The 20420-nt window shown below is 40.0% G+C and overlaps 1 protein-coding gene across 1 annotated transcript in view; it reads right to left on the minus strand.

The window, feature by feature from the left end:
- The window catches only part of LOC136875754 (ipis-1), a 96902-nt gene extending 77095 nt beyond the window's left edge, over positions 1–19807 (minus strand). The window contains exons 1-2 of the mRNA XM_068228289.1: positions 19741–19807; positions 7210–7325 (exon numbers count right to left, since the gene is read on the minus strand). Of these exons, the coding sequence (XP_068084390.1) occupies positions 7210–7325; positions 19741–19807 (183 nt within the window). The remainder of the gene's footprint in view (positions 1–7209; positions 7326–19740) is intronic.
- Positions 19808–20420: the final 613 nt, after the last annotated feature.

Raw genomic sequence — 20420 nt, forward strand, 5'->3', positions numbered from 1 at the left:
CAGTCGAAGATAGTTAATTCGGGGTTGAAGGGTCAAAAATAAAACTTAATTATTCAAGATATCGAATTAGAGAATGTTCACAATTTATTAACATTTAAAACCCGGAATCGGTTCCGCTCTTAGAAGAAAATATGATGTCCGTAGTCATGCATTGTGTAGAGGTAGAATAACACCCACGGTATCCCCTGCCTGTCGTAAGAGGCGACTAAAAGTGGCCCCAGGTTCTCTCAACTTGGGAGCGTCGCTCGTGTACCACGGGGCCCTTAGGTGAGTCCTGGCATTCTTTCCACTTACTTGTGACACGCTCCTCACTTTCATCTATTCTATCCGACCTCACTTGGTCAATTCTTGTTATTTTCCAAGCCCGACGGTATTAGAGCACTCGAGGCCTTGGGAGTCTTTCGTTTTCACGCCCTCGTGGCCCTTGCCTTTTTTTGGTCGATGCCTTCATTTTTCGAAGTGTCAGATCCCTTCCATTTTTCTCTCTGATTAGTGTTGTATAGAGGATGGTTGCTTAGTTGTAGTTCCTCTTAAAACAACAATCACTACCATCACTACATCTGTCCTTATCGACGCCAGGTCGAACCCGTCCTGGGATTTCCCGGCACTAAAAGCCATACGCCATTTCATTTTACCAGAATATCTCACTAAACTGAGGTAAGCTCCTGACTGCAGCAACAAGCAACAAACATAAGAACTATTTACCGCTGCAGAAGCCTCTTCACTGACCAGAAGTCTGGCTGACATCAAAGGGACCGCTGAATGAAATGAAGTGGCGTATGGCTTTTAGTGCCGGGAGTGTTCGAGGACAAGTTCGGCTCGCCAGTTGCAGGTCTTTCGATTTGACGCTCGTAGGCGACCTGCGCGTCGTGACGAGGATGAAATGATGATGAAGACAACACATACAGCCAGCCCCCGTGCCAGGGAAATTAACCAATGATGGTTAAAATTCCTGACCCTGCCGGGAATCGAACCCGGAACCACTCTGACCAAAGGCCAGCACGCTAACCATTTAGCCATGGAGCCGGACAAAGAGTCCGCTTAGGTCTTGAGTTGATTCTCACTATAGTAAGCAAACACATATTTTCAGAGAAACCTAAGAGAAATAAAATGGGTAAAATATCACTTTGGAAAAACCAAATGATAAATATGATTTTCAATAAATGAAATTGATAATATTAATTTATTTTTATCTGATGAATCGTTTTTGAGAGACGCCGGTAGAAATATAGTAAAGGGGCTCAAGGATTATTCCATAAAATTATACTTTAAATGCTGCTATTCTCACCTTAAAATGATCGTAGAAGAGAGATGTGTTCATACGCTTGCTAGGGACCAACCTACCCGCCCCTAGAAGTACATTTACTTTTATAACCAAAAATACTGTTTTAGACCCCGTACTCAATTGCTTATAACGCTGATTGGTTCACGTATGGAAGAGCATGACGCCATTGACACCTAGGATGAGGCCAAGATTTTGTCATTAACAACTGCAGAAGAAAAAAATATGAAGCGGCCAGGGAAGTTTAAAAGGCTGCGGTGCATACTGTCCGCCTGGCAAGAAAAAAAGGTGTTTTAGTAGTTCTAACCTACCTTTGCACATCCAAGCCGATCTCTGTCATGAGAACAGTGGCCTCTTCGGGACCGCACTTCCTTGGGAGGCTCCTTCCTATCGCCACGGCGCATACTGTCCGCACGGTAAGAAAAAAATGTATAGCCATATCAAACCAAGAACCAGTTGGCAGCATTGTCGTTCCTCTCTGCGCTACTTGTGCGATAGTCAACGCGCGTGCGCCACCTACTGGTGGCTCGTGTTACTAAAACTTGAGTTTTGCCGAGACGCCTGTGTGCAATTGGGAGTCGACAAGTATAAGATTCAGTGCATCGGAAGGGGGGGGGGGGGGGGCAGTGACTCAGAGTCTTTGAAACTGCCACGAATGAAATAATCAATTGTCCAGAGTATGATGAGTTCAGTTCTCCTCGACGTAAGAGCCATTTGTATGTCTCTTAGTCATGGCTAACAATCAATAATTCACATTACGACCTGCACGATTGCTAGACGCTAGCTTGTACCGCTATTTTCCTGACGCAAACCTTCAGCTGACACCCAGCCACAAGATAAATGTATGTCAATAGGTGCCTGGGGCGGTAAATGACAGGCTCGTAATATACCTCACGACTTCTGAACAAGATTGCGGCTATATATTGCTCTTATGGGGCAAACTCTAAGGGGGCTGGCACTGTCGACTAATGCGTATACATCTCTTGGAGAGCCGCTACAGGGGATAATAACTTATAACCTGCGACCTATTGGTACAGAGACTAGCTCATCTGCTCTAACTCAGATTGTAGATACTGTTAGCGTACAAAGTTTGCCTCCTTTATCTATGGTTGCGGGTTCGATCGCTAACCAAGAAACTTTCTTAACTCAAGTTCGAAGGTTCGATTCATGCCAGATTCTCTTACCCGAATGTGCTCTATATATACGTAAGGGTACTAGATGCTGAAACTGAGAACTGGTAATGGGAACTCAAGTAGAGCACCAAGTTAACACAAAGTGTGAAAGTCGCGGTAATGACATCAGCACATCACGTCTTCATGCGTGTGGTAGTCAGAACGCTACCTTTGCATGATATATCTTGACCTAAAATAACCTGTGCACATGCCCTCGCCGACTCTAGTTCAATGAGCTCTCGGCTAATTCTTTATGCATTCCGTAAAAAAAGGATGTGGGCGTTAAGTTATGGCTTAAATCGCTTACAGAGTGAACCGTACTTTCGCAGCGGGTGACGAAGATTCGTGATACAATCAATACGAATGAAATCTCTGACCTGACTCTTTATCAACTATGGAACACAAATTTACCCAGTAAGACTACAGCATTTGATCTCTAATTGATTCTTATCTCTCTTGATCAACTCGTATTCTCTTAAGAGTAATATTAGGTCATTTGTATGAAAACAAAAAAGAAAATTATTCGATACCGTAACTGGCTGTGCAAGCAGAGTGCATGTGCTTAACATATTTCATCGAAACAGGGATTGGGCGTTCTGCAGAAACATTCCTCAGCTCTACTCCAAATGACAGATTAAGATGGGACAGGGTGGATGTTGCTGAAATATCATATTCTTCCCTCTGTATTAGGGCATTCATCGGCAGTATAAGAATTCATTCTGCGATATTCTATTTATATTAACACTTTTATTTTGCGCTTTTTGCCGATTTGGGAAAATCAGTCATTATTTCAACTTTCTAGAAGGTGTTAAGTCAATAAATTTACGAACGTTTAGGTTATTTTAACAGTTTTTAAATGTCTGTGGACATGATAAAAGTTCACAAGTGACAACATAAAATGTTATGAATTTTTCTTACATAGGCCTATGGTTAAATTTGCTTAAATACCTTTCATGACGAAGCTGCTAATAGCGGTTGTTGGTGACTAAAAAAGGGAAAGGAAATGAGTTATACTTGTGAGGCTTGTGTTTTCGACATATGTTGCATGAACACAAAACAGAACTCTGATAGTTAGGAGAAATTATTTTCTAGCGTGTCACAAACACAAGGGGTGCACCCGCCTGCGCACCCGCCCCAGCAACACGCGAATCTCAAGAGTAAGTACAAATCAATCAATCAATCAATCAATCAATCAATCAATCAATCAATCAATCAATCATTACTGATCTTCATTTAGGTTAGTCACCCAGGTGGCAGATTTCCTATCTGTTGTTTTCTTAGTATTTTCTTAAAAACCGGGCGAGTTGGCCGTGCGGTTAGGGGCATGCATCTGTGAGCTTGCATCCGGGAGATAGTGGGTTCGAATCCCATTGTCGGCGGCCCTGAAGATGTATTTTCGTGGTTTCCCATCATCACACCGGGAAAATGCTGGGGCTGTACCTTAATTAAGGCCACGGCGCGGCGCTTCCTTCCAACTCCTAGCTCTTTCCTATCCCATCGTCGCGAAGACCTATCTGTGTCGGTGCGACGTAAAACCACTAGCAAAAAAAGCTTTTCTTAACAGATTTCAAAGTAATTGGAAATTAATTTAACACCTCCTTTCGTAAGTTATTCCAGTCCCTAACACCCCTTCCTATAAACGGATATTTGCCCCAATATGTCCTCTCGAATTCCAGCTTTATCTTCATATTGTGATCTCTCCTACTTTTAAAGACACAATCAAACTTATTCGTCTACTAATGCCATTCCACACCATCTCTCCACTGACAGCTCGGAACATACCACTTAGTCCAACAGCTCGTCTCCTTTTTCGCAAGTCTTCCCAGCCCAAACATTACAATATTTTTGTAACGCTACCCTTTTGTCGGAAATCACCCAGAACAAATTGAGCTGCTTTTCTTTGGATTTTTCCAGTTCTTGAATCAAGTAATCCTAGTTAGGATCCCATACACTAGAACCATACTTTAGTTGGGTTCTTACCAGAAATGTATATGCCCTCTCCTTTACATCCTTACTACAACCCATAAATACCCTCATAACCATGTGCAGAGATCTGTACCCTTTATTTACAATATCATTTATGTGATTACCCCAAACTTTTCTTAAATTAACACCTAGGTAGCCTACTTACAGTGATCCCCACAACGCAGTAATTAAAAGTTAGAGAACCTTTCCTATTTGTGAAACTCACAACCTGACTTTTAACCCCGTTTATTATCATAAAATTGCCTACTGTCTATCTGACTACATTATCGAGATCATTTTGCAGTTGCTCACAATCTTTTAACTTAATTATTACTCTATACTCTACAAAAAGTCTTATCTCTGATTCCAGTTCTTTACTCGTACTGTATCATGTATAAATATACTCGTTGGCTAAATGGTCAGCGTACTGGCCTTCGGTTCAGAGGGTCCGAGGCTTCAATCCCGGCCGGGTCGGGGATTTTAACCTTCATTGGTTAATTCCAATGGCCCGGGGGCTGGTTGTTTCTGCTGTCCCTAACATCCCTGCAACTCACACACCACACATAACACTATCCTCCACCACAATAACACGGGAAACATTATAATAGCTGCCGAGAGTGGGGCTCAAACTCACTATCTCCAATGCAAGCTGGTAAGTGCCTTACTGAAAAAGCGCAGCCACTGGCTCGATATTACAATGTGTATTTTTAATTCAGCTAGTGAAAAGACGTGTTTACAGCACGTGATCACATTTTATTTATTAAATTATGCTGTGTTAAAGAGTTACCTGCACATGGCAGATGCCGCCTACCCTCATTGGAAGGTCTTCCTTACAAGGGCTGTACTCGGCTAGAAATAGCCACACGATATTAAAATGTATAAATATAAGAAAATTTAAAGGTCCAATAATTCTGCCTTGATGAATTCTCCTCTTAATTATTAAAGGGTCAGATAAAGCTTTGCCTACTCCAATTCTCTGAGATTTATTTTCTAGAAATAGAGCAACCCATTCAGTCACTCTTTTGTCTAGTCCAATTGAGTGACCGAATGGAAAAGAGTAGATATTGGAAACAACAGTTTTATAACTTTCCACTTCAGTACAGAATTTTCATTCCAAGTACTTCTGTGAACAAAAAAATGCCGAAGTGAAGCCATCACAAAGTGTTTTTTTTTTTTTTTTTTTTTTTTAATGATTTGCTTTGCGCCTCACCGACACAGATAGGTCTTATGGTGACGATGGAATATAAAAGGCTAGGATCGGGACGGAAGCGGCTGTGGCCTTAACTAAGGTACAATCCCAGCATCTTCCTGGTGTGAAAATGGGAAATCATGGGAAACATTATAATAGCTGCCGAGAGTGGGGCTCAAACTCACTATCTCCAATGCAAGCTGGTAAGTGCCTTACTGAAAAAGCGCAGCCACTGGCTCGATATTACAATGTGTATTTTTAATTCAGCTAGTGAAAAGACGTGTTTACAGCACGTGATCACATTTTATTTATTAAATTATGCTGTGTTAAAGAGAACGTATTTTACAGCATTTTTCCAAAAAATTGAAGCCATTTTCAGTGAATCTGTAGGTCAATAACGTCCGCCCCTTCTAATAAGTAAAGCAGAAGCGTTAACCCTAGATATTCAACAGGAGCAGCCTGTGAGCAGACTGCGAAGAAGGAGGTCATGTTTATAAACGCCACGTGGTCCATAAGAGGATGAGGAGGAGTAGGGGGGGTAGAGCCCTTGTGGGTGGGAGAAGGAGGAGGAAAGAGCCTATTGCGACTAAGAGCTAAAAGTCCCTTATGTATGGGGAAGCTGAGAAAGAGGAAGATAGAACCTCATTTGAGTGGGGAGGTGGAGGAGGATAGAGCCTCCTATGAGGAGAAGGAGGAGCATAAACCCGCTTGTGAGTAGGGAGCCGGAGGGTAGGGTAAAGCCTGTTGTGACGGGGAGGAGCATATATCTTTTTGTGATTCTGGGTAGGAGGAGGATAGAGCCTCTTTTGAGGATATAAGGAGGAGGAGGAGGAGGAGGAGATTAGAAACGTTGCGAGTGGAGGGGCAGAGGAGGAATAAGATAGAGCCTCTTGTGATTGGGTAGGGGGAGGGGGAGGAAGGGAGGCGGAGGAGGAGGAATATAGGACCCCTTGTGACTAAGGAGGCAGAGGAGGAGGAGGTTAGATGCGTTTGTGGCGGGGGGAGGAAGGAGGAAAGAGCCACTTTTGAGGATATCATCTGGAATTTTTACCAAAACTTCTGAAATATTACTTTTAGATCAAACCACACTGTACAGCATGTACGTGTATAGAAGTTTTGTTACAGGTACAGTATGCCCAATAAAGAGTTATCTTCCCGTAATAAACTGTCAGTAATTTGTATGCCATCTTTGAAACTAAACGAGCCATTGTGATAGAGTGATATATTATGAGATTTCAGCTAGAATGCTCTTCTATGAGTATCGGCTTCCAAATCCCAAGATTGCGGGCTCCAATCTGGCAGAGATAGGCTACTCGGATTTCTGAGGAGAGAATTCGTCACTGGATCTTGTTAAATGTGACATATCTGGTGTTTACTTGGTCATAGATTCCTAAGTAGTGATCTGGTTTACTCTGGCATCTGGTGGAGCAAAACGAACGTCTAAATTGACGTACAGGCAGCCTAGATGTCTGTACACAAACATGTCCCCAAACGGTTTATTTTAGATTCGAGCTACAGTTAAATGTTTAACGTCCGGAATACCTTAATAGGGTCCACATATTCAGCAAAACTTTTCTCACTAAATTCAGAGAAAATTCAACCTTATAAAGTGCAGCACTGAAGTTGTCGTCGCCGGCTTTTGCAACAGCAAGATGCGCTTCTTCTAATGTCGTATCATATCCTTCGGATTTAGTTCCCAGGAAAAGACCGAGGAGAACTGAAAGAAAACAATTAACTCTCATTAACAAATGAGAATTACAGAGAACTGATCACCTGAGGAATCACTATCGAATATAACAAGTCACATTTTGTAAACATAAATCAAATATTCTGGACTACGTCACTGACAGAGACGACAAAAAGTAGAATATAGAACTGATGTGAGGTAGCTCATGTCTTTGATTTTACTCGGGGGCTGAATATTTGTGCTCCTCTTAAACAACACTACTAACGGCCTTAGTAAAACATCCCACGAAATAGCGAATAAGAAGTGCGTCCAGCCGTAAAACTGGGACAAATCCATTCAAATTCCTACCGTAATAATTTGTGAAAAGGTCAGGAAGAAGGTTTTACCTCCTGCTCCCACATGAGTTCCTACCGAAGTGCTGATCTGAAGAGAGCTGCAGGGTGTCGCGTCAAATGACCTAGGTAGGCGAGTCTCGAGGTCTTGAAAGTGTTGATAATCTCCCGCTCATTTCTGACAGGGTCCAGGGAGAAGACAAACCTGGAGCTTGAAGCCTTCTCAGTGCAGGACTTAACTGCTAGTCCTCACTGACTGAACGGTAATGGTTAGTGGGCCGGAGTATTTGAGCATCTTCAAAAACCTCGGACATGCCAACATAGGGTCAGAAAGTGAGCCAATCAGCTCAACAGGGAGGTGCAACGAACTTTCACAAACGCACAAATTGGATCGCGGAGCTGAATATGTCACGTGGAGGAGCCCAGACAAGAGTCGCAGGTTCAATCATCACTGATCTGCATGTGGCAGATTCTCTATAAACTGTTTACCGAGACTTTTCTTAAATAGTTTCACAGAACTTATCGAACATTTCCCTTGATAAATTATACCACCCACTTACTGGTCGCCCTTTAAATCAATATTTGCCCAAAGTCGTCCTCTTGAATTGTAACTTCATCTTCATATTGTGATCACATCTCCTCTTAACGGCTCCAGTCAAGCTAATTAGTATCTCAAAATCACTCCACGCCATCTCCCATCTGACACCTTGGAACATACTGCTTAGTTGACCAGCTCTTATCCTTACTCCCAGGTGTTAGAGGTCCAAAGTTTACAAAGTGTTTTTGTCGAATATTACACAAACAAACCATGCTGCATCAATTTCGATTTTTTACTGTTTTCGAATCAAGTAATCCTGGTGTGGATCCAATACGCTGGAACCATACTCTAATTGGGATCTTCGGATTCTTATATGCCCTCTCCATTATTCCTTACTGCGAATTTTAAATACCCTCATAACCAAGTGCAGAGATCCTTATTTTTTATTTACAACCTCGTTTATGTGATTACCCCTATGACGATCATTCCTTATATTAACACCTTGGTGCTTACAGTGATCCCTATGACGTACTTTCACCCCCATCAACACAGTAATTCAAAACGAGAGAACTATTTCATAAATATTTCTGTTCAAATGACGAACACACGACTTAAGTTGTGTACCCTAGTTACATTCAGAGTTGGACGCGGTTGTCCTTCATTTATAATTCGGGCCGATGACCTAGATGTTAGGCCCTTTTAAACAACAAACAAGCATCATCATTTATAATTGCGCTTTTCTCCTTAAAATAAAGCATACTAAATGTTTCTCTTAATAATCGTTCGATTACACAGTGGTTAGGTCCGACTCGTTGGCTGAATGGTCAGCGTACTGACCTTCGGTTCAGAGGGTCCCGGGTTCGATTCCAGGCCGGGTCGGGGATTTTAACCTTCATTGGATAATTCCATTGGTTTGGGGGCTGCATGTTTGTGCTCTCCCCAACATCGCTGCAACTTACACACTACACATAACACTATCCTCCACTACAAAAAGACGCAGTTACCTACACATTGCAGATGCTGCCCACCCTCATCGGAGGGTCTGCCTTACAAGAGCTGCACTCGGCTAGAAATACCCGCACGAAATTATTATTATTATACAGTGGTTCGAATAATTCATTTCGGATTGCGCGGTAGAAACGCGTGACCCTGGCGCTCTTACATCCATGCCTCCTGAACTACTCTCTAATCGGTGTGATGTCATTTCAAAATCGCATCATTCCCGTATTTTCTTTGTTTGATATTTACAGTACAAGCACACGAAACTAAATTATTTATAATACTACAACACACATTTGTCATTTATCACCATACTAGCAAGATACCCGTGCTTCGCTACGCTATTATACTGAAATTTATAATTGAATGCTTATTGTTTTAGATATATAATCCGCCGAAATTCGCGATCTGACTCGTTTTCTGCGAGAATCCGCCAAAATTCGCGATCTGACTCGTTTTCTAATAGATTGCGGCAAGTTTCCTCCCATTTTTCCTTTCTTTCCAGCAATCGATTTCGTACTTGCCGGGCTAGGTCCAGGTATTACACCCGGCCAGTTGGGTCCCTAAATCTTTGCCATCCTTTCCTATAAGCATTTTTGATATAGATCAAATCCTTCAGGATATCCGGCGTAGTGTCGTCTTGGGTGCCTTGGCGGTACTGAACCCGCGTCCGGACTGCATTCTTAGTCATTACCCGTCCAGGACCCGTTTCCAGCGCGGTCCGTACATTTGACGACGGTCCAGAACATTATTATTATTATTATTATTATTATTATTATTATTATTATTATTATTATTATTATTATTACGATTATAGATATTCTGGACCCCACAGCAAGATGCTAGACCGCTGCTTGGCGGTAAAGTACATCTGCTGCCATTGTCATTGTTGACAATGTGACCAGCAGCATTGTCGCGCGTAGGCAAGTGTGCGGGATTTCTGGCGAAACGAATGACACACTTCCGTGCATTATTGACCTTATTATAGGGGTGAACAATTGGACGGTCAATCTAATTCCTATCGTTTATTTCAAATGTGTTTACATTTTTATTTATATGCCAGGAGAATCTACTGTAATCTAAGAACGTTCTCCGAAGGAAAAAATGGCTGTTGAAAACGAACCCAGGATAGATTAAAAATGATCGGTTTATGATCAGAATAAGTACATCGAAAATCTACAGCCTGTTTCCACTCATTCGACAGGGTCAGGAATGAAATTAATAAAGCACCATCTAGCGGCGACAATAGGAATCGTGCCGGCTGCCGAAGCCTGTCGCACTCCTCTGGGGAAATGGATAATGAATGACAAATGAAATGAAATTATATTGGACAGTGTTGCTGGAATGAATGATGACAGGGAAAACCGGAGTATCCAGAGAAAAACCTGTCCCGCCGCCGTTTTGTCCAGCACGAATGTCACATGGAGTGACCGGGATTTGAACCACGGAACCCAGCTGTGAGAGGCCAGCGCGCTGCCGCCTAAGCAACGGAGGCTCCTTATAAGTACATTATGAACAGTAAAAAGCAATTGGTCTCACCTCCTTTTACACCCCACCGCCGTTAAGATTATTTAGCCCCCCCCCCACAAAAAATTAAAAGAAGGCGTGTTTCTTTATGTTTAAAGGAGATTCGCAACACCAATGTTCACGTCTATTAGCTTCAGTTTTGAGATATAAGTATCCCCATAAAAATAATTCACCATATTTTCACATCCTTTCACACTCCTCCCCCCCCCCCCCAAGTGAATTTTCCGGCAAAAATACATGTTTCTTTAATAGTAAAGGATCTTCTAAATACCAATTATCACGACTCTAACTTCTTCAGTTTTTGATTTATGTGTCCTCATGAATGGAATTCAACTCCTTTTCACTACCGGCCACCAAGATGGATTCCCACCCAAAACGCGTTTTTCTTTGTTTTAAAGAAGATCCAAATACCAATTTGCACGTCTGTAACATCTTCACTTTGAGATATCAGTAGCCTAATTAAAATAATTCAACACCATTTTCAGTCACATTTACCCCGCCCCCCCCCCTCCTCAACCCAAGTGGTATTTCCGAAAACTAAAAATACAGGTTTCTTTATTTTTAATAGAGAAAAATACCCTTTTTCACTTTTGTAACATGTTAAGTTTTTTAAGATATACTGTAGAAATTCTCATTTTAAAATTTCACCCCTTTTTAGTTCCCCTTAAGTGGATTTCCCAAAAACAAATCACCTATGCTTCTTTACATTTACAGGAGATTCCAAATACCCACGTTTTACGTCTGTAAAATTTTAAGTTTCTCAGATATTCTGTAGATATTGTCTTTCAAAAAATTCACCCCAATTTGTCACTCTTGTTTAACCGCCATTAATTGGATTTTCCAAAAACAAAAAAATACGTGTTTCTTTATTTTTAAAGGAGATCCCATATACAAATTTTTAGTTCTGTAATATCTTCATTTTCTGAGATATATGTATCATCATCAAAGGCATTCAACCCATTATTTATCCTTTTACACACATCCTATTGGGATTTACAGAAAAAAAATACGTGTTCCTTCATTTTTATAGGAGATTCTAGATACCAATTTTTACATCTGTAAACTTTTAAAGTTTTAAGATGTAGACACACTCATTTTAAAAATTCACCCCCCTTTTCACCCCCTATTATTTGGATTTTCCGAAAACGAAAAAATTCCTGTTTCTTTATTTTTAAAAGAGATCCCAAATACCCATTTCCAGGTCTGCAATATCTTCAGGTTCTGAAATATAAGTAGCCTCATTAAAGGCATTCAACCACTTTTTCATCCTTTTCCACCCTTCCTATTGGGATTTTCCGAAAACAAAAAAATACGCGTTTCTTTTATTTTAAAGGAGATTCTAAATATCAATTATTACATCTATACACTTTAAAAGTTTTGTGATACAGATACACTCTTTTTAAAAATAACCCCCTTTTCACCCCCCCATTAATTGGATTTTCCAAAAACAAAAAGTACGTGTTTCTTTATTATTAAAGGAGATCCAAAACACCAATTTTTAGTTCTGTAATATACTCAGTTTCTGAGATATAAGTATCCTCAGTAAAGGCATTCAATCCGTTTTTCACCCCTCCTATTGGGATTTTCCGAAAACAAAAAATACCTGTTTCTTTATTTTTAATGAAGATTCTAAATACCAATTTTTACATCTGTAAACTTTAAAAGTTTTGAGATATAGAAGCACTCATTTTAAGAATTCGCCCCCCTTTTCATCCTCCCATTAACTGGATTTTCCAAAACAAAAAATACGTGTTTCTTTATTTTTAAAAGAGATCAAAAGTACCAATTTTTAGGTCTGTAATATCTTCAGTTTCTGAGATATAATACCGGTATCCTGATTAAAGTCATTCAACCACTTTTTCACCCTTTTTCACGCCTCCTATTGGGATTTTCTGAAAACAAAAAGGTATGTGTTTCCTTATTTTTAAAGAAGATTGTAAATACCAATTCTTACATCTGTAAACTTTTAAAGTTTTGAGATATAGATACACTCATTTTAAAATTTCACCCCCCTTTTCACCCCCTTAGCGACGGAATGTCCAAAAATCCTCTCTTAGCGAGCACCTACATCTTAATATGAATATATCCGCAAAATTTCATTTCTTAATGTCCAGTAGTTTTGACTCGGCGATGATGAATCAGTCAGTCAGTCAGGACAAGTCATTTTATATATATAGACTAGCAAGATACCCGTGCTTCGCTACGGTATTATACTGAAATTTATAACCGAATGCTTATCGTTTTATATATAACCCGCCGATATTCGCGATCTGACTCGTTTTCTGAGAGATTCCGCCAAAATTTGCGATCTGACTCGTTTTCTGAGAGATTACGGCAACGTTCCCCCCATTTTTCAATCTTTTTTCCAGCAATAGATTTCGTACATCCCGGGCTAGGTCCAGGTATTCCTACCGGTCAGTTGGGTCCCTAAATCTTTGCCATGTTTTCCTATGAGCATTTGTAATGTGGATCAAATCCTTGAGGAGATCCGGCGTGGTGTCGTCTTGGTTGCCTTGGCGGTACTGAACCGGCGGCCGGACTGCATTCTTAGTCATTACCCGTCCAGGACCCGTTTCCAGAGCGGTCCGTATATTTGACGACGGTCCAGAACATTATTATTATTATTATTATTATTATTATTATTATTATTATTATTATTATTATTATTATTATTATTATTATTATTATTATTATTATTATAGATATTCTGGACCCCACAGCAAGATGCTAGACCGCTGCTTGGCGGTAAAGTACATCTGCTGCCATTGTCATTGTTGACAATGTGACCAGCAGCATTGTCGCGCGTAGTCAAGTGTGCGGGATTTCTGGCGATACGAATGACATGCTCCCGTGCATTATTGACCTTATTGTAGAGGTGAACAATTGGACGGTCAGTCTCATTCCTATCGTTTATTTCAAATGTGTTTACATTTTTATTTATATGCCAGGAGAATCTACTGTAATCTAAGAACGTTCTCCGAAGGGAAAGATGGCTGTTGAAAACGAACCCAGCATAGATTAAAAATGATCGGCTTATGATCACAATAAGTACATCGAAAATTTACAGCCTGTTTCCACTCATTCGACAGGGTCAGGAATGGAATGAATAAAGCCCCATCTAGCGGCGACAATAGGAATTGTGCCGGCTGCCGAAGCCTGTCGCACTCCTCTGGGGCAATGGATAATGAATAACAAATGAAATGAAATTATATTGGACAGTGTTGCTGGAATGAATGATGACAGGGAAAACCGGAGTATCCGGAGAAAAACCTGTTCCGCCCCCGTTTTGTACAGCACGAATATCACATGGAGTGACCGGGATTTGAACCACGGAACCCAGCTGTGAGAGGCCGGCGCGCTGCCGCCTGTGCAACCGAGGTTCCTTATAAGTACATTATGAACATTAAAATCAATTGGTCTCACCTCCTTTTACACGCCACCGCCGTTAAGTTTATTTACCCTCCCCCACCCCAAGAAAATTAAAAGAAGCAGTGTTTCTTCATGTTTAAAGGAGATTCCAAACACCAATGTTCACGTTTATTACCTTCAGTTTTGAGATATAAGTATCCCCATAAAAATAATTCACTCTTTTTTCACTTCCTTTCACACTCATCCTCCCCCCCCCCCCCAAGTGAATTTTCCGGCAAAAAAGACTTTTTTCTTTAATATTAAAGGATCTTCTAAATACGCATTGTCACGACTCTAACTTCTTCAGTTTTTGATTTATGTGTCCTCATGAAAGGAATTCAACTCCTTTTCACTCCCGACCCCCAAGATGGTTTCCCCCCCAAAGCGCGTTTTTCTTTGTTTTAAAGCAGATGCAAATACCAATTTTTACGTCTGTAACAACTTTAGATTTATTAGATGTATGTATTCTCATACAATTAAGTCAATTAATTTTTCATTTCATTCACGCCTCACCCCCCCCCCCCAACCCCACCTTCATTGGATTTTCCGAGAATAAGTGTTTCTTTACTTTTAAAGCAGAACAAAATATCAAATTTCACGTCTGTAACATCTTCATTTTTTAGATATCAGTAGCCTAATTAAAAGAATTCAACACCATTTTCAGTTACATTTACCCCCCCCCCTTCCCCAAGTGGTATTTCCGAAAACTAAAAATACACGTTTTTTAATTTTTAATGCAGATAAAAATACCATTTTTCACTTCTGTAACATGTTAAGATTTTTAGATATACTGTAGAAATTCTCATTTTATAATTTCACCCCTTTTTAGTTCCCCTTAAGTGGAGTTTCCAAAAATAAATCACCTACATTTCTTTACATTTACAGGGGATTCCAAATACCCACTTTTTACATCTGTAACATTTTACGTTTCTCAGATATTCTGTAGATGTAGTCTTTCAAAACGTTCACCCCAATCTGTCACTCCTGTTTAACCACCATTAATTGGATTTTCCAAAAACAAAGAAATACATGTTTCTTTATTTTTAAAGGAGATCCCATATACAAATTTTCAGTTCTGTAATATCTTCAGATTCTGAGGTATATGTATCCTCATTAAAGGCATTCAACCCATTCTTCACCCTTTTAAACCCCTCCTATTGGGATTTACAGAAAACAAAAAAGTCGTGTTCCTTTATTTTTAAAGGGGATTCTAAATACCTATTTTTACATCTGTAAACTTTTAAAGTTAAGATGTAAACACACTCATTTTAAAAATTCACCCCCCTTTTCAACGCCCATTATTTGGATTTTCCAAAAACGAAAAAATATATGTTTCTTATTTTTAAAGTAGATCCCAAATACCAATTTTCAGGTCTGTAATATCTTCAGGTTCTGAAATATAAGTAGCCTTTTTAAAGGCATTTAACCCCTCTTTCACCCTTTTCCACCCTTCCTATTGGGATTTTCCGAAAACAAAAAATACGTGTTTCTTTATTTTTAAAGGAGATTCTAAATACCAATTTTATATCTATAAACTTAAAAAAGTTTTGAGATATAGCTCCACTCATTTTAAAAATTCACACCCTTTTCACTCCCCCATTAATTGGATTTTCCAAAAACAAAAAAATACGTGTTTCCTTATTTTTAAAGGAGATTCCAAACACCAATTTTCAGGTCTGTAATATCTTCAGTTTCTGAGATATAAGTATACTCATTAAAGACATTCAACCATTTTTTCACCCCTTTTCACCCCTCCTATTGGGATTTTCCGTAAACAAAAAATACGTGTTTCTTTATTTTTAATGGAGATTCTAATTACCAAATTTTACATCTGTAAACTTTGAAAGTTTTGAGATATAGATGCACTCATTTTAAAAATTCACCCCCTTTTCACCCTACCACTAACTGAATTTTCCAAAAACAAAAATTACGTGTTTCTTTGTTTTTAAAAGGGATCAAAAGTACCAATTTTCAGATCTCTAATATCTTCAGTTTCTGAGATATAAGTACCGGTATCCTGATGAAAGGCATTCAACCCTTTTTTCACCCTTTTTCACGCCTCCTATTAGGATTTTCTGAAAACATAAAAGTATATGTTTCCTTATTTTTAAAGAAGATTCTAAATACCAATTTTTACATCTGTAAGCTTTAAAAGTTTTGAGATATAGATGCACAAATTTTAAAATTTCACCCCCCTTTTCACCCCCTTAGGGATGGAATATCCAAAAATCCTCTCTTAGCGAGCACCTATATGTTAATGTGAATACATCCCCAAAATGTTACTTTTTATGTCCAGTAGTTTTGGCTCGGCGATGATGAATCAGTCAGTCAGTCAGTCAGTCAGTGAGTCAGTCAGGACAAGTTATTTTATATATATAGATGTAGCACAAGCAGGAACTCCAGTATTTCACGAAATAACAAATAAACCGGCCAGGCGCGATACCTTACAGCAGGGTCTCTCAGAATGCATGCACTGTGCACGGTGCAAAAGATGGCTTCGCTCGGTTGACCAGAGTGCAGACCCCCACTCCTCGATTTGGAGCAATAGCGCTGTATCTCTCTTTCCCCACGCCTGTCTCGCTCGCTCCGTCTGTCTCCCTTTTCCTCACTTGCTCCGTAGCGCTCCAAATCTGAACCGAGTTGAGCTAAGTTGAGCCGAGCGTAGCCGAGTAGCCCAGAGACGAAGCGTGGGTCCGAGTCGAGCCGAATGGGACCGATGCACTGTGCACAGGAACTATGCGCCTCAATTTGCACGCGTGAGATTTTGGGCGTTTGAGAGTCCCTGCCTTACAGGATTTCAGCTTGCACTGCCCTCTTGACGGATGTGGCTGTTCGTTCCGCATTCTAACCCCACGGAAGAGATCAACAACCAACAAGGGTTCAATTCTCGTGCTGCTATCTCTGGAGCAGTTTGGCAACCATCCACCTCGTTACTTCCATCTCTGAGTATCGATAACTGTGCGTTTGTATTTTATATAAATAACTTCAATGAAAACATGATCAATGAATATTTATTTTTCGTTGAAAATACAAGGGATGTAACACATCAGTCGCATGTATGGGAAATTCGCCACTGGTATAAGATCATTCACTTCCTTACTCATATCATTTATATACATAAGAAAATTAAATGTCCAATAATATTATTGCTCTTGGGGACCCCCCTGTCAGTCATTACAGGATCAGTAACGCTTCGCCTACTCTAATTCTCTGAGTCCTATATTCTAGAATTGTCTCCCATCATTTTCCCTATCGAAAGCCTTGGATAGTTTCGATCCCGACCCAGAAAGTGCTCACATACTCAAGTCTTACGTCGTAGAGTGCTAATATCTGGACTGACTGTGGCAGAGTGATTTCCGTGTTCTTTTCACCACTCGTTCCAAGCCGTCAGCTACCGTGGACGAAGAGGGAATGTGTAATCCGATGCAGGAACTGTAGTGTATGTTGGCCTTCAGCAGAAGGTGATGGTGCGCTTTGTCTGCTAGCTAATTGCCTGGAATTCCAACATACACAAATAAAACGTTCTTCCCTGTATCTCAATTCCTTGCATAACTTGAATAATCCTGCGCACAAAGATCAAAGATGGCTGCCACCGGAAATACTTCTTAATCAACAAGAAATTCTTAAAAGCAACTTTCACGCGTAAAACGTTAAATGAGATGTTCATGAAATCAATGGATTCAGTTAATTAGAAATGTACGAAAGTATAATTTTGAATACAATCTTACTCGTATAATAATCTTTAGCATAATTGAAAGCAGAAAAATTGAAATTTTAAAAAATTGTTCGTTAAAATATAATACGTTAATACAAATCGGAGTGATTGTAAAAGTGATTGACGCTTGTTACATGAAACAGACTAGGCCGTGCTTTCACGTGGGTGCAGGAAGTGTTCAGTTCTCTGAATTCATACGAGTACAAAATATAAGCATGTGCATGTAAAGCGCTCTTTAATTCTTAACAAACCATCCATACGACCAAGTTACATCTCAGTGTTCTTCCTCCATCCTACTTTCTCCGACAGACACAGTACTGAACTGCCGAGGAGTTCAATATTGGGGCTGAGCGTAAGAGCGCAAATACATTCCTTTCAAAATTAAGTTTTAACTTGATACTCCAAGAAAGTGTCAAGGGACGTTTTCGAAGTAGTAAGGAGGAAGAATGGAAGTCTATGTATATAAGGACGTTTATTTATCTTAAGGAGTGAATAACAACACCCCTTAGTGGGTGCAGTATTCTCTCGAGGTCAATGTGAAAACTTAACTTGGAGTATACATCATCGCTTTTTGAAAAAAATATGCGATAGAGTGAAAGGCATGCTTACACTGTCGTTCTTATGCTGAATCCCAAATTGAAAACCCCTCAGCCTGGACCACTCGAAGAATTTTGGGAATTGTTTGTATTTCTAGGGATCCTGAGGTCATCAGTTTCTCTGGTACTAAGTTTACGTTTCTAAGGGGTCTGGAAGTGCGTTGTTAATTCGCGTATATTATCTTCTTTAGACCTTTATATCGCAACACGTCGACTTCCATCTGTATAATATAGATTATTATTATTATTATTATTATTATTATTATTATTATTATTATTATTATTAAGGTTATTTGTTTTACGTCCCACTAACTAATTTTTAAGGTCTTCGGAGACGCCGAGGTGCCGGAATTTAGTCCCGCAGGAGTTCTTTTACGTGCCAATAAATCCACCGACACGGGGCTGTCGTATTTGAGCACCTTCAAATACCACCGGACTGAGCCAGGATGAAACCTGCCAAGTTGGGGTTAGAAGGCCAGCGCCTTAACCTTCTGAGCTACTCAGCCCGGCCATTATTTTTTTTTTTTGCTAGGGGCTTTACGTCGCACCGACACAGATAGGTCTTATGGCGACGATGCGATAGGAAAGGCCTAGGAGTTGGAAGGAAGCGGCCGTGGCCTTAATTAAGGTACAGCCCCAGCATTTGCCTGGTGTGAAAATGGGAAACCACGGAAAACCATCTTCAGGGCTGCCGATAGTGGGATTCGAACCTACTATCTCCCGGATGCAAGCTCACAGCCGCGCGCCTCTACGCGCACGGCCAACTCGCCCGGTACCATTATTATTATTATTATTATTATTATTATTATTATTATTATTATTATTATTATTATTTGTAAAATGATAGGTCACGAAGTCATAAGCACGTGAGGAGAAGGAACATGTTAAAGAACAAGCGAATCATTGGAGTGAGAATGCAACATTTAGATTGGTCAATACTCACGGGTGATGGTCGCTGCAGACAGATGCATGGCGAAAGCTGCACGGCACAGATCAGTTACAAACCGTGTGCCTGAGCTCCCTACTCAATATATTGAGCTGCGTGGCCTTCACATGAATCACTTCTAGATAAACATAAGTACGGTAATAAACATTTCCCAAGTCATTGTAACGTTAACGAATACCATGAACGTCCTTCGTCTGAAGTTATCAGCAAAGAACCAACACCTTACAATATTATGACTTCTTCTTCTCGGCGTGGAATATGAATTGAACCCAGTTTTACGGCCGGATGAGCTTTACACATGGTATCTTAGGACTACAGAACACAAATGTAGATTAATACATAAAATAACAACTAAAACCTGGAAGACTACACTCACTCACTCACTCCACTTCACTCCGTAGGCTTCTGAGGGACATGAAGTTCCCATGCCGATCTCACAATCCTCTTCCATCCTTTCCGATCTTGAGCCCGCTCTTCCCAGTTATCAATTCGGAAGGTTAGGCATACCTTGTTGATCTCCTTCTTCCAGGTGCTTCGGAGTCTTCTTGAAAGTCTTTTCCCATTAGGATATCAATTTTATAGATCTATTGGAGCTTTGTTATCCTGCATCTTCAGTACATTCCCAGCCCAGCATAGTATGTTGGATTCCATCAAAAACATTATAGTGTGTTGCTTAGAGGTATAAATCTCATAATCAAAAAATTAAAATGTCAATAAAAGTATCAAAACTTCAGAAACAGTGAATGGTTTCACAACAACCATGTATTTTTGGAGAAATTCTTCCACATTGAATCGCAAGAATCATTCTAGAAATTGTTCAAATATTTCGCCAGACACGAGAGATGAGGAAGTTCAACAAATCATAGAAGATTTTGGAGAACAAAATGTTTTCCAAGCCTCATTTTTAGCTGTAATAATTTCAGTTCAATAATCCGATTGAATTATGTTATAAGTGTATTCATACTGTCGACAAAGTATAACACAAGAAGATGTACTGCTAAAACCCGCTTTTCATCTATTGTAGTTCATAATTCCACCTGTAGACTAATTATTTATAGATTTAC

This window comes from Anabrus simplex, chromosome 6 (genome assembly GCF_040414725.1).
Source record: "Anabrus simplex isolate iqAnaSimp1 chromosome 6, ASM4041472v1, whole genome shotgun sequence".
Classification (NCBI taxonomy): Eukaryota; Metazoa; Arthropoda; class Insecta; order Orthoptera; family Tettigoniidae; genus Anabrus; species Anabrus simplex.